General features: G+C 32.8%; 2 protein-coding genes across 2 annotated transcripts; one reads left to right on the top strand and one right to left on the bottom strand.

The window, feature by feature from the left end:
- Window positions 1–97: 97 nt before the first annotated feature.
- Window positions 98–12,094, bottom strand: LOC133874604 (uncharacterized). The gene is made up of 7 exons (XM_062312465.1): window positions 11,787–12,094; window positions 9,416–9,499; window positions 7,904–8,044; window positions 5,369–5,434; window positions 5,001–5,168; window positions 4,485–4,814; window positions 98–432 (listed from the first exon to the last, which is right to left on the bottom strand). Exons 1-7 carry the CDS (start codon window positions 12,036–12,038, stop codon window positions 319–321), a joined length of 1,155 nt encoding a protein of 384 aa, XP_062168449.1. The 5' UTR covers window positions 12,039–12,094; the 3' UTR covers window positions 98–318.
- A 1,065-nt stretch (window positions 12,095–13,159) lies between these two features.
- LOC133874593 (PRA1 family protein H) lies at window positions 13,160–16,351 on the top strand. The gene is made up of 4 exons (XM_062312450.1): window positions 13,160–13,706; window positions 14,429–14,565; window positions 15,646–15,717; window positions 15,804–16,351. Exons 1-4 carry the CDS (start codon window positions 13,276–13,278, stop codon window positions 15,872–15,874), a joined length of 711 nt encoding a protein of 236 aa, XP_062168434.1. The 5' UTR covers window positions 13,160–13,275; the 3' UTR covers window positions 15,875–16,351.
- The last annotated feature ends 3,509 nt before the right edge of the window (window positions 16,352–19,860 follow it).

The following is a 19,860-nucleotide window of genomic DNA, read 5'->3' as shown; positions in this document are numbered from 1 at the left end:
TTTTGTTGACAAGTAAATTACGAAATTCCATTTTGAAGCATCCCATGCACTCGCAATGATACAAATCCTGGAGCGTTGCATTCCTTCGAGCCATTCATGCATGACAGATTATACTTCATTTAATGTTAATTAAATTGCATCATGTATTTAGACGTTCATGTTACAAGAAGAAATGGAAAGTAGCAACTTCCAGGCTGTAGAAATCTGCCAAACACCATCGGCTTGGCATCGAACAGCAATGACAACGATCAACGGTCGATGCTAACTGCTCAACTTCTTAATCAACGCAAGGCATGCTTTTGCAAGCTGAAAGTTTCCTCAGCTGTCAGCAATATTTCTTTTCTTTCTGCCACTCACACAGGCCCAGTCATCCATCTCCGACACAGATATGCCTTCTAAGAATGGTGAATATCGCTCTATAATATATGGAAGCTGCATAAAAGGCATAATCAAAACAAAATCTTGTCCAGGAATCTGTATCAGATCCTGATATCCAATAAAGTAAGATTTCTATCTCCCACTGATGGGATGCATTAATAATTGTAGGTTCTTTCATTGCATACATGCCAATGGCAAGAACACCTTGGTTTGCTGCTACCGATTTGCCCAGGAAAAAATTAGGTGGTATGTAGCATAAAAAGTGAAGCATGGAAAGCTTTGCTTCTCTTAAAGGATTACTTTACCTATATAAAAATGAAAAAAAAAAAAAAAAAAAAAAACGGCACCATATGAACATAATAAACAGAAAAGACAAGAAAAAAATAATAATACTCCCCATCTGTACCTAGGTAATAGTTCATTCTTTTCCAGTTTGGGATATCTCAAAGTTACTATCCATTGCTAAATTAGAAATGTTAGAGGTACTAAATTTTTTACTAAGAGATGGATGTTAAGACGATGTGAAGCTTATTCATTGGTATCTATAGTATTTCTTTTTATTAATTGTTTTGATCATCTCCAATGAATAAGCTCCACATCATCTTATTACCCATATCTAGTAAGGAATTTAATTCATCTAGCATTGTCAAAAGCAACTTGTATTTTTCATTATAGGTTATAAAATGTTTATAAATAAAACTATCACACATCTTTCAATAAAAAGACATTAAATGTTAATTTTATTTTCCATAAAAAGTAAAACTTTTCAAAAAATTTGTTCCCATAGGAGTAGTATATAACGAAAAGAAATAAAAAAAAATATAGCAAAAAGAAAATCTAAATTCGGATTATTAAAGCATTAATAGAAAATAGCATAAATTTGTGATAATGTTTGTGTGATACTTATTAAATTTCAATTAAAACTAATAAAATTCTGAACATTAAAAAAATAATACGGAAAAAATAAACAATGTTTATTTTTTTATTTTTTTTTTATGAATACAAAATAAAACAAAATCTTTCACTCAACATATAATGCAATCAAATAAATCATCTCACATCACGTTCAATGCTTAATCAAATAAATTTTTGTCTTATTTTGCTTTCAAAAGCAGAGAAAACACTTCAAAAAAAAAAAAAAAAATCCGAGTGAATCATACGAACGAAAAAAAAAAAAACACCATTAAACAATCAAATGAATTAAAAAATAAGACTCTTAATTTTATTTTAATCCATATAAATTAAAACATGTTAAAATCTATGTTCCCATGTGAGTAGGTTAAAATGAAAAGAAGTATAAAGAAAAAAGTAGCAAGAAGAAAACTTGTATATTATGATTATCAAAGCATTAATAAAAAATTAGCAAGAGTCTCTAATATTATTGGTGTGATACATATTACATTTCGATACAAATAAAACCCATATGATTCTGAACATTCTAAAAACATACATAGCAAACTAAACAAAATATTTATTTAAGAATACAAAATAAAACATCTTTCACTAAACATTTAACGCAATCAAATAAACCTTATATTAGGTTCAATGCTTAATATCTCATTAGTTTTTCGAAAGTATTTATGTTCATTTTATGCACAACAATCAAATAATTTTTGTCTTGTTTTGCTTTCAAAACCAAAAAAGCACTTTCAAAAAATAGCCGAAACTCGAGTAAATTATACAAATGAAAACAAAATATTCCATAAAATATTCAAATGAATTAAAAAAATAAGACCCTTAATTTTAGTTTAATCTATATAAATTAAAGGAAAAATCATATTTAGTCCCTTAGTTTTCATCTAATTTAGATTTAGTCATTAGGTTTTCAATTTAAAAAATAAGGTCCTTAAGTTTTGCCCAAGTTTCAAATTGATTCATCTATTAATTTAATGTCAAAATTACTTATAAAAAAAAAAAAAAATTATTTAATGTTAAAGTTAACGACTTTTCATTTGTCACATGTGTTTCATTTGATATTCTAGGATTCATGTTAGCATCAAATTTAACGATTTTCCATCTAACGTTACAAATCTAGAATATTAAGATGACGAAAGAAGATGGTTTTTGTTTCTAGAGTTAGGTCTTTTTTTTTTTTTTTTTTTTTTTTTTTTTTTTTTTCCTATGGATGACTTGGTACTTAATGATGTGTCATTGATATTAGGTACTAAAATAGATGTTGGTTTGTCAATTGAGACATACATGAAATATGACAAACTATTAATCTTGAGAAAAAAAGTGATAGAGGAACCTATTTAAAATTTATACAAAACGTAAGAACCATATTCTTAAAATTAGAAACTCAATGGCTAAATTCAAATAAGATAAAAACCTAAGGACTAAATATGATTTTTCTCTAAATTAAAACAAGTTAAAATCTTTGTTCCCATATGAGTATTTTATAAAGAAAAAGAAGTATAAAGAAAAAGAAAAAAATAGCAAGAAGAAAATATGGTTTAATCTAATTATCAAAGCATTAATAAAAAATTAGCAGGAATCTATGATATTGTTAGTGTGATACCTATTATATTTAAATACAAATAAAACCCATGTAATTCTGAACATTTTAAAAAATACAGAACAAACTAAAAAAAAACTTTTTTTTATAAATACAAAATAAAACAAAATCTTTTCATTAAATATTTAACGCAATCAAATAAATCTTCACATCATGCTCAATACTTAATATCTTTTTAGTGTTTCGAAAGTATTTATATTTCTTTTATGCACAACAATCAAACAAATTTTTGCATTGTTTTGCTTTCAAAAGCATAAAAACCCTTTCAAAAAATAGCTAAAAACGGAGTAAATCACATAAACCAAAAAAAAAATAAAAAAATTTGGAATCATAAGTCTTTATCTTAGTTTAATCCCTACACATTAAAACATGTTTAAATCTTTATTCCCATATGTATACATGGTTTAAAATGAAAAGTATTAAAAAAAAAAAAATAGCAAGAAGAATACATGGTTTAATCTAAATATTAAAACATTAATACAAAATTAGTAGGAATCTCTTAGTGTGATACCTATTATATTTAAATACCAAAAAAACACAAATAATTTTGAAGATCAGAAAAAAATACAGAAAAAAATAAACCGTTTTTTTTTAATGAAAATTTATTCCTATAGGTATACATGGTTGAAAACGGAAAGTATAAAGAAAAGAAAATAGCAATTATAAAAATGCATAGAACACAAAGATACAAAAAAACAACAAAGTTTTTTATTAAATAGAAACCCCATATTGAAACAACGCCAAATTCAACTTCCACAAAACCAAAAAAAAGAAAAGAAAAGAAAGCAAAGTCCTTAAAAAAAAAACCAAAATTATGTACTTCAACACTCTGTTCTTCTCTTGAATGTCACTGTTGGATGCTCTTGATTTCACAATTCAAGATCTTTCAAACCTTAAAGAGAAAGAGGTTGAAATAACCAATCTAAGATAATAATATGACTTTTTAGCTTACTTGTACGATTTATTTCTTAACTGCTTTGTTATACGTTGATGCATTACTAATATAGTAGTAATATGTCTAAGTCCCCAAGGGGTAGCTCAATCGGCTGGAGACCACGTCTCATGAAACGAAGGTCACTAGTTTGAATCCCCCTCCCCCCTTTTGTGTGGACATGTCAAAAAAAAAAAAAATGTATAGTTTTTTTGAAAATTAATGCATGCAATATCTATATGGTCGAATATAGGTAGCTAATGTATGTTTTTTAATTTTTAATTTTTTTTTTTAAAAAAAAGTCTCACCATTTAATGCAGCTATAATGACACTTAATGCAATAATGCGAAAAAATCCTTATTTTGATCTCACGAAGATTCACACCCATGACCTTTTCATTAAAGTACAATAAATTTATTAAAATCATGATTCAGTATTTAAACTTAATGTATGCGAAAAATGAATTTAAATGACAAAACTGGTTCAACCTTTAAAATTTACCGGTTTTTGTACTTAAAAGACTAATTCAGTATTTAAAAATTATGGGTTCACGCCATGTGTCATAATTCTATGTCAACTCTAAGTTAGAACTCTGTTTTTTTATATATATATATATGATATGATGTCATGTGTAATGATTCATCTATGCCGGGAAGATACCTGTTCAGATAGAATACCAGAGAGACCAATGACTGCTCCATGCTTGGCATACGAGACAATATTATCTGCCAAGTCTAATAGAGGATTTAAAAGTATATTTGCAATGACCACATCATACTTCTCTGTTCCACAGACGACCCCCATTCCATTTGACTTCTGTTCTTCCACAACTCCACATGTCCTTTCGTTCATGGAGGGGGCACAGGCTTTACCAGGAACCAGGTGTAATTGCATTTTCTCAGGTCTTATGTTGTTTAGGGCAGCATTCTGGCATGCAGATGTAATGGCTTGGGGATCTACATCAATTCCAACTGATAAGGCAGCACCAAACTGCAACCCAGACATAGTGACAAAGTTGGATCGGTCAAGTTGTAATAAAATTTATATTGATGATACCTGTCATGGACTCATGAATGATCAAGAAGTTAATTGCACGCTAGAAATTTACCAGATAAACAGCAAAGGGAAAACTGCCATATGCTAAGGTTCATGAAAACAATGCCAAAAAAATAATACCTTAAGTGCTGCGATTGCAAGAACCCCAGAGCCTGTACCATAATCCAAGACAAGTTCTCCTCCTTTTATTAAGCTGTGCAGCAGCAATAGACACATCTTAGTAGTAGGGTGCTCCCCAGTCCCAAATGCTAATCCAGGATTCAGAATTATGTTTGTTGCTTGAACATCCTGTAGAGTGAAGCGAACGTGATAATGTGTTCACATGTTTTGATGAGCTTTTCCTGAATATTCAGAAGTAGAATATGCTCGTAGCAGATTGAGCGTTCACAACTTAAAAGTCATACAAAGGCCCCAAAACAATAAGCCACATCAGATTTAACAACCATTGCATGAAACCCTTTAAAATATTTGATTTAAGATTATCGTACGGGGGGAGTTATCCACTCTGGCACAACCCAAACTCCTTCAGTAACTTCAACTGGATGAAATGATTCCTGTGAAAAGTGAAAAACATATTTGAATCAAATATTGATACAATATAATCAAGAATAAGAGTAAATCATCATAGCTTGACATTTGGGCTTATTGAGCACAATGAACTTATTGAGCACAATGAACTTAATTCTTCATGTAGAAATTAAAAAGGGAATAGATCCAAGAATATTTTCTACAAGCTCAACTGATTTCTCATTCATTGGAAATTCAAAAAAGTGATTGTGTCTGAGCATGGGTCAATAATATAAGGCAAAGTTTAAGCTAAAAGTTAAGTTTCAAATGGAAGCCATGATGATGCAGGAAGGGGTGAAGGCCATAAGCGTGATGAAGATAGATGTATTTCACAAGGAGTACAAAGAACTACTCTAAACGCTTCCCTAATAGAACAATTTAAATTGTTTTGTAGTCTAAGATTATTACTTCATAAAATTTATTCATTTATTTTTCTAATGTATTAAGATGACAAGGACATGAAATATACCTAAGAGATAACGAAGTATCTTCTGATAACCAAATACCTAATTTCGAAAATCACTTCAAAATATAATCTTTTAAATGCCTAAATTATTTTTTTTTGATAAGTATAAATGCCTAAATTATAATCCTAGGACATCCAATCTGTTGTGTGCTTCTTAATGGTTATAGGCTAGTGGTAAAGAAAGCGCTTGGTGGGAACTCATAACATCGCCCCCAATAGAAACACATTGGACGGACCAATATCCTCTTTCTTGATGGCATTGATTCAATTTGTCTTGGTCTATGCGCCTGCATCACATAGTACTTCAAGAACAAAGGATGAGAAAATATCAGTGCCCATCTGCCCAAGGGCTATTTGCAAATGTAATACTGATTGGATGCTACCATAAGTACTCACTCATGAAAGTGGTCAATCATTAGTGGTGGAAAGAGGAAATGTTCTTTTGTTGTTTTTTTTTTTGGGAGGGGGGGGGGGGGGGGGGGGGGGGGGGGGGGGAGGGTTCAGCTACCAAAGAAATACAAGCAATTCCTTCTTGTGACATCTTTCTGACTTTGATGGGTTGAAGTAACAAAATTTACGCTACTACTTTTTCCAGAAGCAAAGACAACTAGGCATCAAAGATTTACGCTGCAACAGCAATAGCTTCACTGGGCTTGACTTTCCATGCTTATAAGTTGGGGTAATGAAGTTAGGATGAGCTCAGGTTTACTTATTTATTGGGTTTTAAGAGCAGCTAAAGAGGGTTCTATCAAAAACTTTTCCTCACCAAAGATTACTGCAAGTACAACTGCATTCTCTAGATCGTGTTGTACCACCACTTAATCAAAGAAACTATTGTGCAGCCTAGTGCCGTTTCCTAGATCGGCTAACGCAAAGGCTGACAACAGAGAGCAATATCTTCAGCAAACTTCAGCCAAAAAACTATCATTTCTGACCTATGACAGGATTGTTTTATGTCTTGAATTGAATTTAGGATAGCAATTGTGCCTTCTTATTCTGCCATCTTGAGGTTTGTTGCTTGGTTTTCTATGTTTTCTCCTCCTTATGTGGGATCTCGTCTCCCCCTTTTCCTCACTTCTTCAACAAGTGAAATTCCCTAAACCTTTTGTTTATTTATTTTTTATTATTATTATTAATTTTTCTTTTTTTTTGGGGGGGGGGGGGGGGGGGGGGGGGGGGGTGGGGTGGGGTGGGGGCGGGCGGGCTAGATATAAAAAAACTTGTAGTGGTTCCAAAAAAATAGCTTAGGGTATGTTTGGTATACTGGAATAGAATGGCCATTCCTATTCATTTGTTTGATGATAACATAGGAATGACCAAATTTCCTAAATTATCCTTACTTACAAAAACCTTCTTTTTTGTTAGAATAGTTTTTTGGGAAGAAATTTTTTAGAGCTAATCCATTCTTGGGGGAAGACCTATTTTCTATCTTCTTTAGGGGAATAACTATTCCTCATTTTAGGGGAATAAGTTATTCCCAGGAATAGCCATTCTCAGTAATGGTGGCACAACCAAATAATAGAATAACTATTCTAATTTTGGGTCTATTCCTATGTACCAAACGTGCCCTTAGAATTTATCTGGTACCTACCAGCCTGATGTTTATTCTTCGTTTTAGTTGTTTAGTAGGCCACAAATAACCAATGAGTACATTGATTTTGTTGTTAAATTCATCACAGATTTTGAAACAAATAAAATGAAAAAGTAGTGGCTTCTGGTCCCCACAGGAAAACTCTTTGAGGATCCATTTGACCAGTAATAGTGCACTTTTAACCGACTACAGAAAAGCAAAGAAGAAAAGAAAGAAATCCATTTCATTTAATCATAAAAATCATCGAAAAAATATTACGTTACAAAATAAAGGACACAAAAGATAAAGTAAAAGACAAACAAGAAACAGAATCAGCCGAAGTAGAAGAATTTCTTAAAAGAAATAAAAATAATAATGAGCCCTAAAGTGCAATAAAGGTTGCATGAAATGTAAATCAACCTGACTTTTCTTTATCCAGTCGTATTGCTCACCCATTTTAACATCATAATGAGGAATCTCTTTCAAGCCTATAGACTTAGCAGCATGTGAAATGCACACCTTTACATCTTTTCCATCAGGAAATATAGAATCAATAGTAATCTGCATAAAATGTTATTTGTCAGTGAACTTTTTAAAACAATGTTTTTTTTTTGTTATACCTGTAAAATTTCTCTGGTGTTACCACACTGTCAACAAGTCATTGAAATGGTTAGCTACTGTACTCTGTGCACTTTAGCTTGTCATGACTCGGTTACTGATGTGTCAAGCACAACTTATGGCAGAATATATAGTAAAAGCATTTGATCAGTAATCAATCTAAACAGAGGGAGACACTGCAGAAAAACAGAGGGAGGTAGGGTAGGGGGTGGGGAGACATACAGAAAATAGAAAAAAAACAAAAAACAAATAAACAACAAAATCTTAAACAGAGGGAGGTAAGGCATTTCCAGGAATAAACCTGAAAAAGCTGTTCCTCACTATACACATTTATAGTCAAGCCAATACACAACATAACCAATCTGTAATTAATCTACTCCTATTTCTATATGGCGGTATATTACAGCACCTTCATTCTTGCTTCTTCATTTAAGCTCAGCTCCTACAATGGACTGAACCAAATTCATTTTCTAATTTCAATAGCTCAGGCTATAACTCGTAATTAACAACAGGTAAGACATGTCCCATCAATTCCAAATAACTGAGACAAGAAAATGACACTTATAATCCTTCACCATTCAGATGAAATAAGTAGCAGACCATCAGTAAATTTGCTCCCCCCATATACAGAAGAAAAACACGTGAAAACTTCAATCTAGATTTATTTTGCAGCTATTTTATCATACATGCAATACGTATCACTTGATCAGTATAATCTGGAATTTTTAATCACGTCCAATAATCCACAGGAGACATGTTCTCAATGGTACATTCATCTGTCTCCTTGCCCAGAAAAAGAAAAAAAAATTAACAGTCTCCATAATGTATCACACCTTATGTTTATCACTCAACTTTGCATTTAATTTTCCCACCACATTCAGTACTGCATAAAATGGTAGCTCACAAGCTCTGCTGTCTGCATTCTATTTGCTTGCTACAAAGACTATGCCGAAATCCCATGTCCCAAAGCTTTATTGTTTTTGACAATGTCAAAGAGCGTCTTGCCTCATCATGAGCTTATATTAATCAAAATAAGTGGACTTAGAGACCAGTTTTTACATGATAGACAGAGGATCCGAAAACATGATTTATTTATGATCTTCCATTGATTGCTTATTCCTCATTATTGTTTGATAACTCAATTGTCTCACACAAGAAGCTAGACAGTAAATACAAAATAGAGACTAAAACAGATTTATACAATTTATTTTTTTTTAGCAGTATTAACATCTATGATTGAGATACACCAACAGATAAGACAAAAAATAACAAATAAATTCCTAAATATATGTAAAAAATTCAAAGAGAACCCACCTTGTCAGAATTCTCGGAGGCGTCTTCTTCATCCATGGCGGTAGAACTTGCACCAAAGCATAAAAGAGCTTCTGAAAGCATATCCTAGGGAACATAGAAGCAACACACAGTTAAACATTTGCTATATCACTCAACCTAAAAAAGCCTTAACTGATGAGACATGCCCTAATTCCAACATATGACCAGTTCTTGGAGTCCTCTTTCACTGTTCTTCCTGTGATACTTTGGATTGGAATGGTTGTGTATAGCCCCATATTGAGAGGAGGAATGTAATGGCATTGCATGGACATATGCTGAATCCCACATTGGTTGTGTACAAGTGAAAATGGACTATGTAAATATGTGATTAATGGTTCATTAACTCGTGACAAATGATACCAGAGCCAACCCACTAACGCCATGTGGCACTAGGACATCGCAACACAACGTGGACCCTAATAAAGATGCTAGGAATTGAGTGGCGGAGGTTGTAATACCTTGAATTGTAAAGGTTTTGAGTTAAGTCCCATATTTGATGGATAGATTGTCAAGGCATCACATGGGAATATGCTAAGACCCATATTGATTATGTATTTGGTGGAACTAGGTTAAATAAGTGATTCCAAAAAGCTCCAATTGTGACTAGTCCTTTAATATAGAGCATATATGACTTGAGCTTCTCTGGATCGTGACATCTCCCATCCAGGATAATGCTCCTTCTAGGACATTAATCAATAAAGGAAGTTTTGATGCAGGACGAGACAAGAATAATTAGGTCTTTAGTTTTATTTGAATTAAATTATGGGCTTGACCCAAAGTTTTAAGTTATTTGCAATTCAATAATGGGATTAACCAAAAGTCAGTCACATTAACTTAAGTTATTTGTTATTTAATAATAAGTTAGTCACATCAGGATTAGAGTTTAGTCTATGAGCCTATTTAAGCATAATGTTCTATTGTAATAGACAGTTGATGATGAATGAAAAATATTGATTAATTGAGTGTGCGCCACTATGTTTTCTCTATTCTCTCTCTCCTTCGGCCTTCTTCTCTCTTTCTTTCTTAATTTCTGCTTCTTCTTCCTCTATCATTCTTGTTTCCCTAGTGGATAAAATGATTTTGCGACACATCCTCATAAAATGAGCTTCTGATTTAAATCTTCTTTATATCCAAATTCCCATATAGTATCTTACTATATAAAAGTTGTTAACAAGGGCTTGTGATGATAATAAAGTAGATATGTTTGTGACACATAAAAAAACTCTAAATTCTGATTACTACTATGAAGTCATCTTTTCAAGGCCAAAATGTAATGGGATTTATATTTTGATTTCTTTTTTCACTGTTTTCTTGATTTGCTGCATTATTTGGTTATTCAAGAAAACAGTCCTGCGTTGATTCTAGGGATAATGAAGATACACAGAAAGTTATCTAATTGAATGCTTCAGTGAAAAGATTTATAAAATAGTGTGATTTACAAGTCAGAGAAAAATATCTTCTCTTTCTTGCTGAATATTCGTTTGGTGATTCTTATCTTTTACCATCATAAATTGTAGCTAATTCTTTAGGAAATTTTACTCCATCTACCACTTCTCAAGCCACACTTACTGGATAACCATTGCACTTCATAAAAACTCTAACAAAACACTAATGAAACATTATGTTGAGGTTTCACGTGTGATGGAATATTACATCAATAGTGTTGGATGCGGCCGCCACATGGTGGACTCTCATAGCGTTCTTGATCTTCTTACCTATCATAAAGTATGACTAAGTGAATGTGGCTTACATGATAGTGTGAGCTCCTATGGTTGCAAGCATGACACCTGTGCTCAAGGCAGAAGATGGTCTTTATGGCAGAGGTTCACACGTGAGACAAAGATTAATTCTTAGAGTTTTAGGTGCCAAACTTAAGTTGTTGATCTAAGGTAATTGGCTCATACTCATAGTTAAGCTTTTGGATTAAGGTGATACCCCAACATCTTATATCAAAGCTTCACTTGAAGAATTTCTTGGTGTTTATTTTCTTAACACATTGGCATAGCTCAAGAATAAGTAAACCGATGAAACACCAAGCCTATAAACAGTTTTGGGCCTCTCTGCCAATTGAGTTGCTTACAAATATAGAATTCTCAGGAACGCATTGTTTACCCAAGTTGTTTGAAACATTCATCAAAGCAATTCATCTTAGACCATACTTCCTATAATTTGCTTTGTATCAATCACCTAAGTAATAGCTAATAAAGAATAATTACCCACACATACACACGCACACGCACATGTATATATTCTGATAAATGAGCTCTTCATCTAAGCTATAAATGTAACAGCAAATAGTATGTGGGTCAGAATTTCAATAAGAAATTATAAGTTGGAGAGAAAAGAATCTCACGGCCAATTCTTTTGGACAGCGAATGTGGACGGAGAGGTAAGGAGAAGTGAAAGACTCAGTTTTTGTTGGAGTACAAGAAGAAGTTGAAAGCTTTGCAGTGACTGAACGGGGGATACATGATGATGGGTCCTTCACCCTGTGGCTTGTGAGGAAGAGAGTGAGGGGAGAGGGAGAGGGAGATGGGTGGATAAAACGACGACATGAGAGTGTGTAGGAAAGATGTTTGAAGAAATGACTGCAAGGGGTCGACATTTCGTTGCGTTTTCTGGATATGATAGGAGTCGAAGAAGTGAACGTTAAGGGCACCTTGTCGAGCTTTGTATGAAATGAAAAATATTTTATATTGTATTTTTCTTTTATTTTTAAAATTAATTATTAGATAGTTAAGACCCAAGTTCAATAGGTAATTTTCAAAATAAAAAAAATAGAGTTAAATACATTTTTGTTTTTTTTAGGTTTTCATAATTTTATTTTTTTTCACCTAGATTAAATAAATGTATTATCTATGAGCATTCTTAGTAGCTTCACCAAATTTTACTCACCAAAATAATTAAAAATCACTTTTTTCTATTCTGGTGAGCCACTTTATTAAAATTTCCCCTGCAGCCTCATTATTTTAACTAGTCAATATTCACTATTCCATTTAAATAATAATTTTTTCATATTTATTTATTTTTTCTCTATATAATCTTTTTACAAAAAATCATTCATATCCATGAAATAAGGACATTTATCGTGTGAGAGATGAGAGATGGGAGAAGAAAATGAGAGAAAAAAGGAAAAAAAAAAGTGTGCTAATCATGTGAGAGAGAAATGTAAAACAAAATTTGGTGAGTGGGTTGTTAAGTGAAAATGTCTTATCTAATTTGGTTAGTAATTTCAGTCATCAAATTTTTTGGTTAAAATGGTGAGGCTGCTGGGAGTGGTTTTTTAGGAAATTGGCTCACCAAAATAGCTAAAAAACTATTTTGGTTAGGCTACTAGGAATGCTCCATCTACATCTACGATACAAAATGTGAAAAAAAAAGAAAGTAAATTGTTAAACTAGGTAGATGCAAAGGCCTCGTTTGACAACTCATCTCCCGGTCTCTCCTCTCTTTCTCCTATTTTCACTTATCCCAAAAATATTACTTTTAAAATATCTTATTTTTTATACTATATCAATAATTTTTTTTTATTATTTAAATAAAAAATTCACTGCAATACAATATTTTTATTTTATATAAACTTTTTTACTCTATATTATATCAATCACTTTTTACTATCGCTAGAAGAAAAATTAAAATTAAAAATAAAAATAAAAATAAAAACTCACCTCAATATGGGGAAGGGTTGCCAAAAAGGGTCCTTAACCCAAGAAAGAAAAAGAAAGAAGCGAGAAAAGTTTAAAACAAAACAACAACAGTTTACGGTCACCAGGCCCCAAATTCCAAAGAACAAAAGCCACGTTTTTGGGATTTGGGAATTGGTTTGGTGTTAACTTGGGGAGATGGTATTCTCGTCCAACCCCTTATCCCTCAGCGTCCCAGAACCCGCCTTCGAGTCATGGCTCCGCGACTCCGGCTATCTCGAAGTCCTCGACCACCGCGCTTCCTCCACCGCCACCACAAGCTCTGACTCTTCCGCCGCCTCCGCCACAACCACCACCACCATCACCACCTCAACCTTTAACATCACTAGCGTTCTCTTCTCCCATGTCCTCACCCTGCTCTCCCTCTTCACTCTCAACCCCTTCTCCAAGCTCACCACCCTCGACTTCTCCGCCCCAACGCCGTCCTGGACTTATGGGTTCATTGGGTCCTGCGACTCGTACTCGTTCCCGTCCACGCCGGCTCAGGCCAGGCTGAGGGTCCACGAGAATGTCAAGCGCTATGCCAGGAACTATGCCACCCTCTTTGTCCTCATCTTCTCGTGTACTCTGTACGGACTCGCGCACACTCTCTTTCTCTGTATCTCTAAATTTATGTTTTTGTCTAGTTTTGGATTCTTGCGTGGGTTTTGGGAATTGGGGGCTGTTTGGTTGAAGGGAAAAAAGAGGAGAGGATAGGAAAATTTGGGTTTTTTTTGACATCGATTAAATGGAGCTTGAAAGATTCAGGTAGCCATGTTGATATCTAGAGATCTTTTAGGATTTGAGTACATATAGTTTGAACAGAATGTTGGTTGTTATGTATGTCTGTGGTTAAGGTATTGAGTGAGTTGGCTATTTATATACATGTTCTTCTCATTGCTTGGGCGTTGTAAAATATAGAGGAGAAAGGAATTCAAATCAGTTTAGATTTTTCTGATATATGTGGGTGTTACTAACCAGAATTTCAATTCACCTGAGCTTGATACAGTTATTTGACTCGCTTGCAATGAGTTTTCATTTTCTTGAAATAATATATTCAGAATTATTTGTTCACCCACTTAACAGTAAGAGAAAGAGGAATGATGAAGCTCTAGTTACTCGCCTTTCCATTTATTTACCTTTATGTGAGAGGGAGCTTATACATGTAACATGATGACCTGTATTAATAGCTGGTCCTTTGAAGTGGGCAGTCGTTTACATTCTTTTTTACTTCTTCTTGTTCTTTCTTCCCCTTTCCCCCTTGACAGGTTGTCTTATTTTGTAATTCTATGTTTGCTGTTCATGGTTATAGGTATCAGATGCCTCTTGCTCTTGTTGGATTGATATCATGTTTGGCACTATGGGATGTTTTCAAGTTTTGTAGTGATAGATGGGGATTAGATCAATACTCAGTAATTCGACAGTGTTTGGTTCGCATTGCCCAATGCGGTATGTTATCAACCCTTTTGTCTCTGGACGGTATTAATCTATATTTTTTTTCTTTCAAGAAATCGATATGGTGATGATCTTTGACTGTTTAATGATTAATTAGGACATATATTTTTATGATTTTCCTAATGTGGAGGAAAGAGTTTGCTTGGTGCATGTAAAGCTCCCTCTCTGACACCCTATTTTTTTGATGAACTTCAAATTTTGTGAGATAAGTTTTCTGATGTACAACTTTGGGGTCTGTAACTTGGAGAGTCATATTAACTCTTCACAAGTGGGGCCGGTCTTGGCTAAGTATTCAATGCAATTCAAGGCTAAAGGTTTTCTTCTTTTTTTCTTGAGAGGTGGGTGGGTGGGTGGGGCTAAGAAGCCAAGTACTATGTGCACATATTTTCATATTTTCCAATTTGATGCGTGGTTTTATTCCTGATACCCCAAATCCTTTACAACGGTACCCTGCAAATTCATACTTGCCTTCCTAAATTCAGAAGTTTTTTGTAGCATAATCTTTTCAAATACTCTTGCCAATAAGCTCTACTCCAAATTGCACTTCCTCCCCTTAAGAATACGGTGGAGGATAAGATTGTAAGTTCAAAACTCACAGAATGTGTTAACAAACAAAAAATCAATTACTCTCAATGGTTTTCCTTCTTCCTGTGTGGCAGTGGATATCTATTTTTATATTCCCTTTTTTTTCATTGATGTTAATATAAACCTTGTAAAAATAAAAATAAAAAATGTACAAAACCATGTTTCAACCTATTTAAAGGTAATTATCTATTTCTGGTCCCATCTAAGTGGACTCTTGGGATGGTGGGATACGATTCTGCCCTTTGAGAAATGCTACACACAATTCCACTCACCCTCTCAAATTCACTCCCTGACATGGCACTAAAAATCACCATTGAATTTTTGAGTGTGAGAATGAGAATGTGTGTAGCATTTCTCTTTATATAATCTTGTTTACTTACAATTGACAACCAGGGACTTTTAGTGGCCTCTTCTATTACAAGCTACTTGCAGGAGTCAAAATAATCTTTGTTTATGCCTCATAACACTAATTGGATATCATCTTTGCAGTGACTGCTGTTATTCTGATGTATTCAAATGTTCAAATGGCTCTGTTCTGTGCACTTAGCATTAGTTATGCAGGTAACTTTGATATACTTGTGTATCTCTGTTAGAATCCTCTTCTCCCCCCCTAAAGAACTATTCTTATTATTGAAATCCCTTTGTAGGTATGATTTTACATGCGGCATTCCGGAAGCTAGCTCCTGCAAAGCAGCCTTCTCGTGGGAGAAGTAAGTAGGTTTGAGCAAAATAAGCACAAATATGTTTAGCTGTAGTCTGAGGCCTGTTACTACTACTACAAGAGATCAACAACCATGACCTCTGACTCTGATACAGAAGATGGTGCTCTTGAAGCAGAGATAGTAGATATCCAACCGCCTCACTTATGTGAAATGCTAAATTATAGTCACTCCTTTGACCAAAGAGTTTCATGGCTTGGCCTAGTCATCACGCCAAAGTTGAGGTTTATTTGCTTAAGCAGTTGTACGAGTTATATAATGAAATTTTGTCTTATAGCAGTCATGTTCTACGAGTAATTGTACAAGGTCTAATGCGTCTGTTTTAGCTTCAACTCTTGGTTGATTGACCTTATGGTAATTTGTAGTCAATTGTTGAGAAAATGTCCTTGTGAAAAGGTTAAAAGGTGCTTGAGAACACCTCTCCTGGCCATGTGATTAACATGGTTTTGAAATGCATTTGAGCAGGTTAAATTTTATGTGAATAAACCATCACGTATGGGTGAAATTAACAGAAATCCAGAGCATGTTTCGAAAGCTTTTTAAAAAGTCATTTTCTCTAAAACTCAAAAACACACTTATCAACTTTTTTTTTTTTTTTTTTAAAGAAAAAAAAAACAATTTCCAAAAAGTAGTTATCAAGAAACACATTTCAATAAACAAGACGAAATATTTTTCAAAAATCAAAATATAGAATACTTTTTAGTTTTTAGAGAACTTACACTTTTTTATAGAAATATTTTGAGAAAATATGTACTAGTTATAAATACATTCTTTTTTAGGAAAAGTATATATATTCCCGTAAACTACTACTCAATTGTCAATGTAACCCCCTAAACTATCAATTGTGTCAATGTCTTCTCTCAAACTATTAAAAAATGTCAATATCCTCCCTAAGACCAACAAAAAGACAAAAATAACCCTAAATTTTTTTGAATAAGACAAAAATGTTCTTATAAATTCGAGAAAAAAAAAACTAAAACTAAAAAAAACTAGTTTTTTTTTTTTTAAACAAATTAAATAAATTAATAAAAACCATATATATATATATATAACGATTTCTTTTTTCTAAAAAAAAGGAAAAAATAATTGAAAATTATATAAACATTTTTTTAAAAAACAAAAAGCGAAAAAGAAAAACCAGTTTTTTTATTAAATTAAAAAAAAAATATTTTTTAACGAAAAAAAAGAAAATTATAAAACCATTTTTTTAAAAAAATAAAAATCAGTTTATTATTATTATTATTCTTTTTGTATAAATTTTTGTTATTTTATATTTTTTAAATATTTTTTTAGTTTTTATTTTATTTTAATAATTTTATGAAGTGTATTTTTGTTATTAGGTGGACATTGACATTTTTTAATAGTTTAGGGGGGACATTGACAATGTGATGGTAGTTTGAGGAGGTTATGTGTACTTCTCTCTTCTTTTTTCTCTCTGGGCAAATTATGCATAGGGAGATTTAAGGGGGGGGGGGGGGGGGGGGGGGAATTACAATTTTTCTATCTTGTCTTTCCATTTTACAAAATGTCCCTATATGGAAACCCCCTCCCCTCCCTTTAAAAAAAGTCAACTACCAAACATTTCACTTTTTACATTACACCAATCATTTTTTAACAATTTTTTCTTTTCACTTTTTATATTATATCAATTACTTTTTACTAACTTTTTTCATTTTTTCTTATAAAAAATTTAAAACTTCTTTCTATTTTATATCACATCAATAATTTTTTATTACCAACAAACAAGACCCTTATCATCATGAAGCTCTAATCAATCATAATATAAAGTTGTGTTCTTTTATAGTACTTTGTATATGATGTTATCATACGGTATTGTTATAATATGAACATGTATAATTAGTTGTATTACAATCACACAAAAAAGAAAAGAAAAGAGAGTTAATTATGCATATACAGCAAATTGCAAGATTTCTATGTGGTCATTTATAGTGAAATGGTCAAATTTCATCAAAGTCATCATCACTGATTATTGATTGCTATTGTGGGCTCTCATGTTTACATAGAATTGGTCACTCCGAATTCCGAAATGTGAAATTGCAGTTTGTGTTATGTTTTATGTAGAATTATTTAATTCTTATAGTGTAACGCCTCCAAAATTAAATAATTAAAACATCTAACTTGGAGTGTTACTCGTAGCACCTTCATACTAATTAACTAGTAATTAGCTGAAGTTGCTACATAACACTAATCTATCAAAGAGAATATATATATATAGTGAAAAACAGAAAGAAATAATATGAGACAACTAAATAACTTTAAACAATATCATTTTTCATCGAAATAGACCCAGAGCTTCCAATTAGAATATACTATGAACAATTAATAAATTCTATCTATATTAAGCAAACCTGACAACGCGAGCCATTTGTTTGTCATCTTCATCACAGCAAAATGTTCACTCTATAACTTGGCAACGTGCTAAAACTGCAAAACATTGTGTGTTTCACAAGTGAAAAAGTAACTGCGTAAGTCTACAACTTAGTAAATAAATTGTTATGGAACTCGTTTATGCAATTAGCCTTTAGTAACAAATCACATCCTCAATCCTGAGTAACCAACAATGTTATGGGTTTTACAAAATGGATTAGTGTCGCCGCCATTATTATGCCAATAAGAAAACTAGTTTGGTTTTAAACCAAGGTGGGCATAATCCTAGTAACAAGTCTCTTGTATTTTAATGCAGGAAAAATATATAATAAGTAGATTATTTTAGCAAACATAGGTATACTCCATATGGTTTATCCAAATCCTTAACCTTTTCTTGGTAGGGTAAGCGTTGTCCCATGAGACATATAGTACAATATTGATGCCCCAGATATTACCGCATACCATCTTCTTTAGTGACCTGATCAGTTTAAACTTTGGGTGATCCACACCATTAACGAAGTCGTAGTTGTGAGCCTCATCCGTACATAGTGCACCGATCACCTATAAAACCATTGGATCCAAGGCCAGACATAAAAGTAAATCTATTTGGCCATAGTGTCAAGCCCGTATATATGTCCACCATCCGTACATGACAATCCATATCGTATGTTCAACTATTATAAATTGTATAATAAGCAAAAACCCACTTTGAAGCAGTTATAAACATTTGATCAGTATAAGAGGCTCATGATATAATTTATTGAAATAGGAAAAACTAGCATGCTCAGTTCATTAACATATTGCATAATGAAAAAGAACAGTCTTGTAAGCATTTATTTACCTTGGTTACTCACTCTCAATCTTGGACATCTTAGTCTCCATATCACTGCAAATCGAACTCTAATATTAGACACAATCACACTATAAGTCTCAATCTTAACACGTAAAACCCTAATCATGCGATCGAAACCCTAAGCCATCATTAAAACCCTAATTAACTATTTATGGGCATTGTTGAATGTTCATTTCTCAAGGGTTGAACATTCGACCTCCTGTAACAACAATTATATACCTAAGAAATCAACCTAAATCCCTAATTTCATGCAACAACTCATCTTATACAAATCACAGAAGTCCTAGAACACATAATATATCATACATGCACATATCAACCGAGTCCATTCTCACACATCGTTTAAAACGTTCAAAGGTGATAACTTTTTATTTATTACAACCTAACACATTGCTAAAACATCATGTAATTGTAACACTCCGGTCTCATATTGGGAAGAGATGAATAGCTCACATAGAGTGAGTAATTTATAAAGATACTCATGGGTGCTAAGTCCCACATTGCCTAGTTACTAGGTGAAACTGGGTTTTATAATAGATTATAGGATAAGCTCCAAATTGACTAGTCCTTTTGAGGTGATAGCGCAGATGTGGCTAGCGCTTTTCAGTGGGTTGTTACAGATATAGTCTTTAAGCTACTGTTTATTCTTGAATATAAAATTTACAATTTAATCCACATATTCTCATACAAGATTCATTTTTTATATAACAACCCTTTAATAAATCACATGGGTTTTTTTAAACA

This window comes from Alnus glutinosa, chromosome 8, assembly GCF_958979055.1.
Source record: "Alnus glutinosa chromosome 8, dhAlnGlut1.1, whole genome shotgun sequence".
NCBI classification, from domain to species: domain Eukaryota; kingdom Viridiplantae; phylum Streptophyta; class Magnoliopsida; order Fagales; family Betulaceae; genus Alnus; species Alnus glutinosa.
The sequence above is the reverse complement of the archived record's forward strand: the minus strand, read 5'-3'. Positions and strand labels throughout refer to the sequence as shown.